Source organism: Chrysochloris asiatica, unplaced genomic scaffold, assembly GCF_000296735.1.
Source record: "Chrysochloris asiatica unplaced genomic scaffold, ChrAsi1.0 scaffold00096, whole genome shotgun sequence".
In the NCBI taxonomy this organism is placed as follows: Eukaryota; Metazoa; Chordata; class Mammalia; order Afrosoricida; family Chrysochloridae; genus Chrysochloris; species Chrysochloris asiatica.
The window spans coordinates 4361903-4375897 of NW_006408614.1; the positions used below are offsets into that span (position 1 = coordinate 4361903).

The following is a 13995-nucleotide window of genomic DNA, read 5'->3' on the forward strand; positions in this document are numbered from 1 at the left end:
GTCATCATGTGAGTGTCCAGACACCTTTGCTGTCTGGACTGGGGCCCATCTTATGAGGTGCTCCCACCAGCTTCAGTGGCTGGGGGAGGTTGGGCAGGGTGCACCTTCTGGATGGACTCACACCCCATTCTCTGCCTTTGCAAGTGAGGCAGCACACCTGACTGCTCTGATTACATATGAGATCGATGCAAACTGACACTTGCTCTTTTGGAAATATACATAAGTGACTTGCATTACATTCTAAACTCACTTTCATTCACACAAGAATTTTCAATTATACACGCCAGAGAAAGAAAATGGAGTTCTGGTGGAGTGCTGTGGAATAATGCGTTGGACCGCAACGTCAGTTTGAACCCCAAGGCCAGTTTGAACCCCAAGATTGGCAATCCAAATGGTCAGCACCTAACAACAACGATCAATACAAGAAAAGGAAGTGTCTCTAGAGTCTTCAAAGATAACCTGAACTGTTGTTTCAGAATGAAAAAAATATTGCCTTTAACATATTTATGACCAAAAATAACGATTTTTTTAAACTGCCTCCTTGGGTCAAGTTTTTTGTTAATGGGGCTTATTCCTTTTTCAGCCTCTTGGGGTGTGTGTGTGTGTGTGTGTGTGTGTGTGTGTGTGTATGCACTGTGTCACAATGTGTTACATACATATAGGGTTCAACACAAACGCATATCCCCCATGTCAGGAAACCTAGTGGCCTGTGATGCAGTTAAAAGTCTCCACAGCCTTAAATACTTTAAGTATTCCCACTTCATGTGTAAAACTTGAAGAAATCTTACTTTTGCAGGAGCAAAGCAAGTTGCAGTGATTTTGATAGTTTTATTTTAAAAAATATATTTAATGGTTTTCCTAGTACCTTAAAATTTTTTTTTCCAATCAGGCTCATACCGATTTTCTAATGACACCACGCCCCCGCCCCCGCCTGTCCTCCTTTAAATGATCATTTTTGACAAGGCCTGTCCCTGGATGCGGGGTGACAGGCTGGTCCACGCCAGCAGCTCCCCGCGCGATGCGAGCAGAGCCTTCTGGGTTTCGGTGGCCGAGTATTTACAAGGCTCCTTAACGCCGGGCTGATGTAATAACCATCGACATCAGCCCTCCTTGGGGAACATGATGCACTTGTTTTTATCCGCTTGTTAAAAATGCTGACTTATTTCTTTCTTTCCACGCTTCCCAGTCGTTTCCCTCTAGTGTGTTTCACACAAACAAGCCGCGGCTGCGTCTAGAAGCTGCGCTGATCTCTTAACCCCGAGGAGACTCTGAACATTGAGCAGCCCCGAGTTTTCTCTCATTCTTTTTTCCTTTTTAATACTTTTTTTTGGAAATACTCATTTCTTTTCAAAGTGCGTCCTTGAGCCCCCACTTAAACTGCCCACACTCCGGCCAGCGCGCCCTGCAGGCCACTCCCTTGGGACAACGGGCGCTACCCCGGGGCGCTACCCAAGCTCCCCTTCCGCCCCGGGCCGCGAGCGCCACCAGAAAGGAAGCGCAGGACGGTCGTGAAACTTTGTCCAGCTACCGTTTTCCCCGGCGATCCCAACGTTCTCGGGCTCACCCGGAGCGGGACGCGGGGCAAGGTTAGCGTTTATCTGAGGGTCCCCGCCGCCTCCCCAGGGCGGGGGTCAGGCTCTCTAGGGCGGGGAAGCGGGTGGGCGTCCCTGGCTTGCGCAGGCCCAGCACCTGCGGCCAGGGCGGCGGGGTCCTGAGCCGGCGCCTCCTTAAAGCCACCGCCCCGCCCCGCTCCGCCCCGCCTGCCTCTCGCCCAGTCTGCCGCCTAGTCTCCGCAGTGCCGCGAGCTTGAAGGAGCCGTCGCTTGCTGCCGGATCCCCGCGCCCTGTTGCGTCCTGAGCCGTCGCCATGGCCAGCGAGGAGCTGGCGTGCAAGCTGCAGCGCCGGCTGCAACGGGTAGAGGCAGAGGAGCCCGAGCCGGCGCCCCTTGCGGCGCCCGCACCGCCCGCGTCCGCGCCATCGGTCCTGGTGCCGGTCTCCAGCGCCGACGCGGAGCTGAGCGCGCAGCTGAGCCGGCGGCTGCACATCCAGGAGGGCGCGGCGCGACCCCGCCGTTGCAGGGTCTTCAACCCCTACACTGAGTTCCCCGAATTCAGCCGCCGCCTCATCAAGAACCTGGAGAATATGTTCAAGCGGTGAGCATTCGCGCGCCGGGGACCGGGTGTAGCCGGGATTCTTGGGTCCCGCTTCGGTGAGACAGGGTGGGGAGAGGGGTACTGGGGCGGCGCTCTTTGCATTCCATCTTACACCCGGAGTCTCGCCGGCTCGGTGGTGAGATTCAACCATCGGCCGGGCTAGGAACTGAGGCTGGAGCCGCGTCTTTTAGGACTCCCGGGGAAACTGAGCCTTGCTACCCTAGGGCCTGCGAAAGTAACCCGCGCCATTCCCAGATTCGCTCTTGAGCGCAACTTCTAGGAAACTAGGTACCTCCGCACTTCACCTCAACTTTATCTTTCCAGGGAGAAATTAGCCACTGATATCCTTTTATCTAAGCAAGCCCGGGCGGCGCCGTGGTTAAAGCGCTCGCCTGCTAACCAAAAGACCGGGCTGTTGGAACCCATCAAGATTTACAGCTTCGGCATCCGCTGGGGCAGTTATGTTCGGTTCTGTCAGGTCGCTGTGAGTCCGAATCGACTGGAGGCTAGTGGGTTTGATGTTTTGGGACCTTTTCTCTTTTAAAACAAAAGAGCAGAGTTAATCCTTGGCGGCCTCATGGGTTCGGAAGCACGAACCGTGGCTGCGAATTGAGAGTTAGTTAAACTCAAAGATTCAGGGCGTTCCTGGAGCGGGCGCGTCGGGGGAGCGCTCCTGGGGCGTCGCCTTTTCTGGTTCCCTTCGCCCCGTCCGAGGGGCAAGAACCAGGCCTGGTAGCTCGCCGCCGGTGGTGCGGGCTCAGTCCCACCTCGTGTCAGCCCCACCCAGAGGGGAGCCGCCCATCTAGGCAACCTGGACCACCCAAGGTCCCCCTGCTCTAGCGTCCTGATGCAGGAGGGTGAGAGGCGCGCGCAGAGTTCCCACTAGTTGGCCCTGGACCTCCCTGGGCCTCAGTTTCCTCATGTGGAGAACGAGACCTTAACAGTTGCTGCCTTTTAAGGCTACAAAGTGTTTTGCACCCAGTAAGTGCCTTACTGAGCTATTAATATTTCCAGAATCTGCCCGAGACCAGAAAACTGCCTGGGGGAGCGGAGGCCGATGGCCAGGTCGTGCTTGGAGCATTTCAAAAAGCGTATGGAATGTATTTGCCCTTCTCGTGGGGGTTCTATTTAAAGGCACTGTGGCAGCGCTGTGTGGTTTCCGGAGACGCCCTAAGTCCCCTTGTCCCCCTATAATCCTGTTGCCTGTCCAGTCTTTAAGGCCAGTCCTCCGGTATTCACACCTGGTGTGTCTATTTGAGGCAATTAATTAACAAGGCTGAGCTGGTGCAAAAGGACGTGATAGAGTGAGATGGAAAGGACCAAAGATTTGCTGAGGACCCTTTCATTTTGGGGCGATGTCTTCCATATGGAGATGTGTGCTTCTCTCTCCCAGTATGTGCCCCCTACAGGAGAACATCTTGGGAAATGGTGGGTCCTTTATTTTCAGGTTGTTTTAAGGGGATTTGAGTTTCATTTGTTTGTCCTGCAAAATAATCTTTAAAGGCTCAGTTGTTAGTTAGCTGCCTAAGAGTGAATAAGGAGGTTTTTTTCAGCAATCAAGCTGGATAGTGTCACCATAAAGGACTACTGGACTATTTGGGTGGCGCTGTAGGATCAACTTTGAACCACAAGGTTGGCAGTTCAAACCCACAGTGTTCCTTGGAAACCCTTTACATGGTCTCTATGAGTTGGAACAGACTCCACTTAACAACAAGTGTTCTGGGGTCCCAAGAGAACTGACAGTCCAGCTCTTTATAGAAGTACTTCAGAGCTGCTGTGTTGGTCAGGATTCTGGGTTAGGCATTCTGTACCTTGCAGTGCAAATTGGCATAAATTAATTAATTGTCTCATGAATCTAAAAAGCCAGAATGGCTTCAGGCATGGCTAGATCTAGGACCCTGACCCTGACCATGAGTGGGGTGGGGTGGGGTGGAAGTGGGGCAACTGAGACCTGTTACTTGCTTGTGAGTTCACCTCCAGCCACAAATCTCAGACTACATTGCCGACTTGCCATCAGGGAGTGGGTTGCGAGGAACAACTGTCCAAAGAAACCCTCTTGGGACAGAAGTGGCAAGGTTTCCACAGCAGTAGCTGGAGACATCAGCGTGTCACCTCTGGAGCCAGACAGGTAGAAGGTCAGACCTGGCCTCCTAACTGACATTGGGCAAGCTACAGAATTCCCCTAAATCTGTTTCCTTGTTGGTAAAATGGGCAAGTATCACCTTCCCTGGAGTCCTGGTACTACGCTATAGGATAAACACTGGCCTGCTTAAAAAACGCATGGTTAGCAGTTCAAACCCACCAGCTCTTTGGAAACTCTGTACAGGGTCCCTGTGAGTCGCAACCTACTTAACGGCACTTAACAACCGCCACCCTGGATTGTACGTACAAATGGTGACTATGTTTGACTGCTAATTAAAAGGTTCGAATCCACACAGAGGTGTCTTGTAAGAAAGGCCAGGCAATATACTACTGACAAATCAGCCATTGAAAACCCTATAGAGCCCATTTTTACTCTGACACACGGGGTTGCCATGGTCAGAATTCATTCTGTGCCAGTGGGCTTTTGAATCTTAGTGTGGCACTGTAGGATAAGCACTTGATTGCTAACCATTAGGTTGGTGGTTCAAACCCATTAGCCACTTCTCAGAAACCCTATACATGGTTGCTAATGAGATGGAACTGAGTCGACGGCACTTAACATGAGGGCTGGGTAGGTGACGAGAGGGAGGGATCACTAGAGGCTGCTTCCTTTCCATCCCCTTCTCCCTTTACACCTGCTGTCAAGGCCAAATTCTCCACCACAGGTTTGGCGAGGAGGGAGGGTTGTGTTCATGAACAGGTTGCTTCATCTCTTCTGTTCCATCTGTAGAATAGGGACAATGGTCCCTTTCACAGAGATCTGGAGAACGAAGGGAAATGAATGGGTGCCAATGGCGGCTGGGGACATAGGACAGGGCCTCCAGCCCCCACTGTGGCGCCAGGCCCTGAGTCCATGTCCGGTACCCTCCCAGCCCCCCTCCCTGCTCTTCTGCAGGCTCCCTGAGGTGTCCCCCCAGGCCTCTCCCCTAGTTTTCTTTTAGGGCTCTCTCCCACCCCCGTCCTGGACAGTCAAGTCTCCTGTACACCTTGGTTCCGCTCTGGTTTCAGTAGTGTCCACCCCCTGGTGACCGTGACCAGAGTCCAGTCTGCAGCCTCACCAGGCTAGGCTCAGGCTCCCTGTACCCCTTGCCTCCTGTCACCTCTCTGGAGCTGCTCCCCACTTGCCTGGCTGGCTCTGGGCCCCCCAGGCTGCATGCATTGCCTCTCCTCGTGCCAGGGAAGGCTGCTTCTGGCTTGGCACTGTGGACTTTGGCGGCACTGCCTCTGGTCCCTGAGGTCCATGCTTCACAGTTGGCTGGAGAGTCTTTGAACTGGTCCTGCTCACGGCCCAGCCCGAGTTTCCTGTTAGTCATCTGGGTTGCTCTAGCATCTCTTTCTCTCATCACTACCCTGTGTGACTTTTCTATGCCCCGCCCCCCTTCCCATGTCCATACCCACATGGACACTGATGTGCAGGCAGAGAGAACCCTGGGAGTCTCTTAGGTACCTCTGCTGCCTGAGCTGCCCCAGTGCCCATCCGTCTACCCCTTTACATGCCATGCTGCCCTCTCTCCCACCTTGGCTAAGTTAGACCTGGGTGAGTCCACTGACCATTCCTTTCTTGCTTTGCTTCTTTCCCTTGGTTTCTATGCTTGTGTCCCTGGTTAGTGCAAATAATCAGTACAAGTACTTTGCCACTAACTATAAAGTTGACAGTTCAAATCCTCCCAGAGGTACCATAGAAGAGGAGCCTGGCTATCTACGTGTGAGAGATCTGCCATTGGAAACCCTATGGAGCAGTTCTCCTCTGACACCGGGGTTGCTGTGAGTTGGAATCAACTCAACACCAATGGGTGTTTGTGGTCTATGATTAAATACAAACCAAATTTATCCTAAATAACTTCATACAGCAACTTGTTTTCCACTGGGTTCCTTTCCAAATTTTATTCTTTGCAGAAGCAGTAGTGTAAGACTATTAAGAGCATGGGTTTTGGAGCCAGACGTGCTGGATTTGAACCCTGACCCCACTACTTGCTAACTGGAAAGTGGCTTAAAATAAAAACCAAACAGGTCTCAGTTTCCCGATTGAGTAGCACCTACCTTGTGGGGTTCTTGTGAGGATTCAGTAACTAAAGGCTTGTGAGTCACTCAGCTCGCATCTTCAGTCTGGAGTGAGGGCCCAGTATGTTCCAGTTCCTGGTTTTCAGCTTCACACAGCGCTGTGATTGTGCTGATGTGCACGTTTTGTGTAGTCCCTCTTTAAAAGTTGAATAGCTCATGAACACTTTGGTATGTCTCACGGATTCTTTGAAGTCCATTTAATCTGGAGTTTGGCCTGTGGAGTGTGGCCTCAGCCTTCCAGTGAATTACCAGGTCTTGGGATGCTGTGTCCTGCCTGATGTCCCCTTGGAGAGACTTATCCATTGCTCGGCTGGCGGTTGCTGTCATCTCCTCGCATTTTGGTGGGTTTGGGCTGTTGTAGATTTAAAAAAAAAGCTTGGTACTTTGAGATGTTGTATGTTTTCAAGGTTAAAAACAACAACCACCCAAAAACAGGATCCTTACCAGCCTGTGAGCTTCAGGGGGCTCTTGGAGTGGGTGGGGTGAGGGTGGGGCATTGGATTTAAAAGGTCAGAATCACTGACTTATCCAAAGCCAGCAGTGATTCCTACCCCCGCCCCCAAAGGACCCAAAACAAACCCACTTCTAGCAAGTCAATTCTGACTTTTACCAACCCCTGTATAGGGTTTCCAAGACTCTAAATCTTTATGGGAGCAGCCTTGGCTTTCTCCCTCGAAGTAACTGGTGGGTTTGAACTGCCAACCTTGCAGTTAGCATTCCAGTGCTTATCCTATAGCACCACCAGGCCCAAAGCCAAAGCATCAAACCTGTTGTGGTAGACTTGGTTCCAACTCATGACAAGCTCGTGTCACAGAGCGGAACTGCTCCAGAAGGGATTCTTGGTTGTGATGTTTACAGAGAGGCCCTGGTGATGCAGTTGCTAAGCACTCAACTGCCAACTAAAAGGTTGGCGGTTCAAACCTACTAATCCCAGCAAGGGTGAAAGATGTCGCAGTCAGCTTCCTTAAAGATTTACAACCTTAGAAACCCTATGGGACAGTTTGGGATGTTGCCCTGCTAGGTGAGTTTAAGCTTTTAGGTTAGCAGTTGAGTGCCAACCATTTGCACTTTCCAGGGACCTCAGAAGGAGGAGCAGCCTTCCCAAAGCCCAATCCTAATTCACATGCATTCACCATCTTAAACTATAAAAACTAAAGCAACAGAAATCCTCCCCTCCCTTCTGTGCCAGGAGTGCACTTACTTTTGCAAGAATGTCACCTTTTAGCAGGAGGTCTAGATCCAGATTCGGATGTCTCCCGGACAATTCATCCGGCCCCTTGCCGGGAATAACCTGACTTGACCTGTACAAAGTACACCCAGTCTTTTTGTTTGGGGTTGGATGGATTTATGCAGATACTGTGAGACAAGCTTGGAATGTTTAAGTTGGACTTTTCCTTTTTTAAAAAAGCATGGTGCTTTGTGATGTAGATTTTCAAGTTTAAACAAAATAAAACTGGATCCTTACCTGTCTATAAGCTTCCGGAGTTCTTGGAGTGGGTGCCATTCATCTTTGTATCCCTGGGGCCCACACAAATGTGCCTGTCTCCCAAATGACGTGCCTTAGAAGAAAGAATTTTCTAGCGAGTGTTGGAAGCTGGGGGCGGCAGCAACTTGGCCAGAGAAAGTCCCCTCTTCTTTCCAAGCATGTTACTGGATAGCTCGAGCCCAGAGGGTAGTGACCTGATTTTAAAAGGACACTGAGAAGGCCCAGAAGAAACGGACTCTGCAGAGTGTCTGGGGTGTAATGTGAGCCGGCAAGACGCGGCCAAGGTTAGATGGGAAATTTTAATTACCTTGGACTTTATTTCGGGCCACTTCCAAATGGGAGGCAACAGGGCAGCCCTTTAAATTCAAGACCATTATGCGACATCTCACAATGCAGCTGAGATGGTTTTTTGCAGAATATGAAAAGCTTGTGTTTGAATTCCCCAAAGTGAGGGTGGGGAGAGGCACGTTCAGCTCTGAGAAAGTTGTCTTAATAAAATTAAGAATCCGATGTGATGATGTAATGGACGTCCTGCCAATTCCTGGCTCCCGCTTCATCATTGACACCACTGAAACCCACCAAGCAGAGATCATCCTTGAATTCCTCCATTCTTGTCCCCACCCAAAGCTCTTTTTCTCTGCTCTACTCTTGTCTCGGAGTCCTGGTGTGGCGTTGTGGGTTAATGCGCTGGACTGCAAAGTCGTTGGACTCGCAAAATAAGTGGTTCAAGCTCACCAGTCACTCCTTGGAAACCCTATCTAGGGTTGCTACGGGTCAGAATCAACTTGACGGCTCTGAACAAGTCTTGCCTTGGAATCCTGGTGTGGCATTGTGGGTTAATGCATTGGACTGCAAGATTGATTTGTACCATAAGGTCGGCGGTTCAACCTCACCAGCTGCTCCTCAGGAACCCTATAAAGAGTTGCTATGAGTCAGTGCTGACTCAACAGCACTTAACAACAACAAAGTCTTGTCTTGGTGGTACAGTGGTAGGATTCTCGCCTTCTATATGGGAGACCCAGGTTCAATTTCTGGTCAGTCCACCTCACCAGCAGCACAAGCACCAGCTGTCAGTGGAGGCTCATGTATTGCTGTGACCTTAACAGGTTTTAGTGTGGCTTCCAGACAAAGACAGATGAGGTGGGAAGAACTGGCAATGTATTTCCAAATGGTGTTGGCTAGGATTGATTGTGCCCAAACTGGGGAGAGACTCTCGTTCCTGGTCAAAATGGAGGTTCTGTGAATGAGGAAGGAGGGCTTGGCCCCAACAGCCCCTCTTGTGCTTTTTATTAAACAGTATAACAGCAGAGTTTGCTGACTCTCTTGTGTTCATATGTGGTTTTGTACATGTATGATTCTACGGCTCCATATGATAAACACCGTACAGTGGACCACAAGGTCCACAGTTCCAGTCCGCCAGCTGTACCGCAGGAGAAAGATGACGTTTTCTGCTCCCTGGAAGATTTAAAACCTTGGAAACCTTATGCTTGATGGCACTTAACAACAACAACATATGTGCATGTTTGAAAGGATGACTTTTTGATGGAAGACTTGGATTCCAGAAACCAGGCAGGGAGCACCCCATAACTTGGGGGTTCTAGAGTGGTCTAATGTGGAGGTCTTTGTTTTGGGACATTTATTTCTGTAGCTGTTTCCTCCCAGGTGGGATGTAAGTCTCTGACAGCTGGGAGTGTCTTGTTTGTACTTGTGGGTAGGTGGGTATGGGGTATCAGTGCTCTGCTAGGCAAACTTTTTTAAAACCCTAGTTTCACCTCATGGGGGGCATTCCACTGGTTTCCCTGGGCACATTTCCCAATTAATCATTTCTTCCTGCTTTCTGTCTCTGAAACCAGCTTTCCTCTCTTGAGGATCATGGTCCCCATGTCCCTGGGAGAGAGAGAGGTGCATGTTCTACTGCCATCTGCTGCTCGTCACTGATGTCTCTGTGCCTTTTAGTGCCTGACTCATGTCTTGCTGAGCGTCCCCCTCTGGGGTTGGCGACCTTTGCTTGTGTCCTGCGTGAGTAGGTGTGGATATGTACGTGGGTGTCCAAGCTGATTTGATTCCCTTTCAGTCTTCACTCCACTGCTGAATGAAAATGAATTCTTTGGTCCTGGAGATCAGGGCTGGGTGCTCGCGATAGCAGCAGTCTTCTGACAGCCAGTTCCTGGTTCTGGGACAGGCTGGGCCACGGGGGAATGAGGGCAGGCAGAAGCCATGGACTGGCGCCAACCATGACAGGGTCTGATTCCAGATTGGCGACCTCTTTAGCCCTGGTTCAATGATGGCTTCCTGGTATCTTCCCCAGCAGGGCTGCCTCTCACAGCTGGGCAAGTGCATAGCCTTCACCTTCGGCCAACTTCCTCCAGGTTTGCAGGAGCTAGGAGGCCAATGTCCAGAACTTACAAACTATCCCATGCCAGGACTGGAGCTCTGCCCCTTCCTGATGGTGGAACAACAGAGGGACAAAAGCAGCAGCTAACCCCAGTCTGGGCTTAGATGGCTTTGGGGGCTCCCCCACGGCCCACTTGTTTCCCCACCTCAGGGTCATTTCCCACCCACCCTTCCTCATCCATCTATGCTTTGTGACTACAGGGACTTCATCAGAGTCTATTCAAGTCTCATTACCTTACTTCTGTCTTCTGAAGACTTCGAGGACTTCCTTCTCCTAGCTCCCTACTGCCCATGGGCCAAGCTAGACTCCTCCAGCTGGCCCCAACGCCAGCTCCAGAGTCTTCTCTCTCTGCTTCCACTAGCATGACCCAGAAGCTCTCATGAGGCTGAAAGCCACCTCCCCAAGCCACTCTCCCATGCCCCCAATTGCTAATCACTTGTCGAGGCACACTCCTGGGGGATACTGCATGTTCCAGACCACCACAGTAAAGTGAGTCTTATGCAGTTTTTGACTTTCCAGTGAGTAGAAAAGTTACACTGATACTATACGGTAGTCTATTATCCACTAGTTGCTCCGTGGGAGAAAGATGAAGCTGTTTGCTACCCGTAAACATTTACAGCCTCAGAAACTTCCTAGAGCAGTCGTATTCTGTTCATTAGGGTCACTGGGAGCCTAGAGTCGTCTATGACATATGCAATCGTGGTGGTGGTGCTGTGCTGGCAAGTCGGTTCTGGCCCATAGCGACCCTGTATAGGATATCCAAGGCTATAAATCTTTACAGGAACAGAAAGCCTCATCTTTCTCCCTCGGAGCAACTGGCAGATTCGAACTACTGACCTTGAGGTTAGCAGCCGTGCTTGTAATCCACTATGCTACCAGAGCTCCTTAAATATGTAATAGCATCACAGGAAGATTGGAGCAGCTTCTCCCTCTATCTAGCCACGTCCATACCCCAGGCTAGGGCTAGGCCCAGGCCTGTGGACAGAGCCCGGCGCCTGGCTCCCTAGAAAGCACTCTGAGCTGTCACAGCCGGCCCGGGGGGGGGGGATAACTCAAACCTTCTGAGGTCTCCTTCCTGGAACCGCTGAGCCACATGGGTCCAGGCCCTGCAGTCGGACTCTTGTAAGTGAGATGTGGAAAAGGTAAGTGACCATCACCTCTCAGGTTGTCCCTGAGACCGCGTGACCACCTATTTAATTAGGTCGCTGGGTTCCAGCCCAGTGTTCTTTCCACTCCAGGGAGCAGGGCCCCTGGATTTGAGGTGGGGCCAGCCACCTCCTGGTCCCCACTGAGTCCTGGCCCCGTCTTACCCACTCTGCTTCCGAAACGCTATGACCTGCTCATTCTCATTGGTGTGTGCCTTGTTTAGGGGGCGGGGTGGGCTCCAGGGGGCTGAGTTATTGGTTTCCACATCTAGGGTGCTGGAGAATTTGTATGTAACTGGCGCTTTCCTATGGGAGGCCTTTCTGCTGGTGAAACAGTTAGGGGGTGCTGGATTGAGTGACTGGGTATGTCCCTTGCAAGGACAGGACATACTGGTGGCATTCATTTGGTGGAGAAGGTAGTGGCCACCTTGCTGGGCCTCCCTCTGCTGTGAAGTCGCTGGGCATATCACAGCTTCTGTTAGTAGTGGGGTGTCCCTTCTGCTCTGCCCTGTCCCCTCACCTCTCTTTAAGAACTTCCCTACACAGTCCAGGCAGCTGTGGGGCCGCCAGTGGGAGACTCCCATCTCCTCCCAGCTCTCTCCATAAAAGGAAGGGAATGCCAGAAATGAGCACATTGTGTTCCCCCCCAGTCCCCCATGGTGCTGCCCTGCACAGAGTAGATGGAGCTGGGGGTCAGCCCCATGCCACCACCCTGCCTCACCATTCCTCTCTGCCGTCTCCAACTGGACCCCTGTCAGAATCAGCCTGTCCACTGCGATGCTGCATCCCCTTAGGTGGGACGGGGCTGTGTGTGGGTCCCTCTGCCCTCAACGCTCGCAGAACTTTCTGGCACCTCATAGCCTAAAGGTGACAGTGACTTCCTCCCAGCCTCTGTGCCTGACTGCTCTTCCTCCTCCCTTCCTTCCACCTCAGTCCAAGCTCCAGCCTATGGCAGCTGAGCTGGTGGTGGGAGAGGGGGGCAATGTTGGTACTTTCTTTCTGCTCTGCAGATGCCCCCAGTGGGTGTGAGAATGTGAGAGTTAGAGCAAGTGACCGGGTGAGTGGATCCAAGTGAGTGTGAATGCGCGTGAAGCTGATGATATGTAAGTGTGAGCAAGTGTGACTGAGGGAGGGAGGAAGGGAACGCGAGTGTGGGAGTGTAACCATGGGAGTGAAGGGATGTGAGTGTGTCAGGGTGAGGAAGCACACACGTGAGACTGAGGGTGAGGGAGGGTGTGAGTTAGCGTGAGGGTATGAGTGTGTCAGAGAGCATGCGTGTGAGAGTATTCAGGGACTGTGAGTCAGTGCGTGAGCGTGCGTGTGAGACTGAGTGTGAGCGAGTGTGAGAGAATATGAGTGTGTGAGGTAGTGAGCATGTGCGTGAGTGTGACTGAGCGTGAGGGAATGTGAGCCAGTGTGCGTGTGACACTGAGTGTGAGTTAGTGCACATGCGTGTGAGTGTGAAGGAATGTGAGTCAGTGTGAGTGAGCATGCGTTTCAAACTGAATGAGTGTGAGAATATGAATATGTGAGTTAGTGAGAATGCATGAGTGTGACTGAGCGTGAAGAAATACATGGGAATTAGAGCAAGTGAAAGTGTGAGACTATAACCACATGAGTTTGTAAGGGTGTGTGAGTGAGAGTGTGAATGAGTGAAAGAACCAAGTGTTTAGAGCCAGGAGCTACAGACAAAAATGCCAGGGAGCTGCCTGATTACTAATCTTTGGGCTTCCTCTGAGCCCGAGCTGGTTTATTCTAACTACCTACACTTGTAACATAAAGCACTTGGAAATCTGGCTTCCTGGCATGCAGCACATTGAAGGTGGTCATTGTTGTTAGGCGCTGTTGAGTTGGTTCTGACTCCTAAAGGAGATCTTCTGCGCAATAGAAGGAATCGCTGCCAAGTCCTGCACCATCCTTACAGCTGGTCTGCTTGAGCCCATTATTTGCTGCCACTGTGTCGCTCCATCTTCTTTGTTGTTGGCTCTCCACTTTTAACAAACATGATATCCTTCTCCAGGGACTGTCTTCCTGATAACATGTCCAAAGTATAAGAGCCAAGTCTCCTCATCCTTGCTTTTAAAGGAGCAACCCATCCAAACATTTTGGTTTGCTCTTCTTGGCAGTGTTCTTCACCAACACCATAGTTCAAATGAGTTGATTCTTTTCCTGTCTTGTAACTTACTCACTGTTGTTTTCACATGTATATGAGGTGATTGAAAATACTCTGGCTTGGATCAGGGGCATTGTAGTTCTCAAAGTGACATCTTTGCTCTTTAACACTTCAAAGAGGTCTTTGGCAGCACATTTGCCCAAACCAGTACATCCTTTCCTTTGATTTCTTGTGAAATCAAAGGCCGCTCCCATGAGCATTGATGGTGGATCCAAGTAAAGTGAAATTGTTGACAACTTCAATTTTTTCTCCATTTATATTGATGCTATTTATTGGTCTGGTTATGAAGATAGTTGTCTTTTTTTCACATTGAGATGTAATCCATACTGAAGACTGTAATCTTGGATCTTCATCAATAAGTACTTCAAGTCCTTTTTGCCTCCTCCAGGCAATGTTGTATAACATGCATATGGCAGGTTTTTTTTTTTTTTTTTTTTTTT

General features: G+C 50.7%; 1 protein-coding gene across 1 annotated transcript in view; it reads left to right on the top strand.

The window, feature by feature from the left end:
- Window positions 1-1866: 1866 nt before the first annotated feature.
- Window positions 1867-13995, top strand: part of EFHD1 (EF-hand domain family, member D1) — a 43746-nt gene continuing 31617 nt past the window's right edge. The window contains exon 1 of the mRNA XM_006866755.1: window positions 1867-2153. Coding sequence (XP_006866817.1) covers window positions 1867-2153 — 287 coding nt within the window. The remainder of the gene's footprint in view (window positions 2154-13995) is intronic.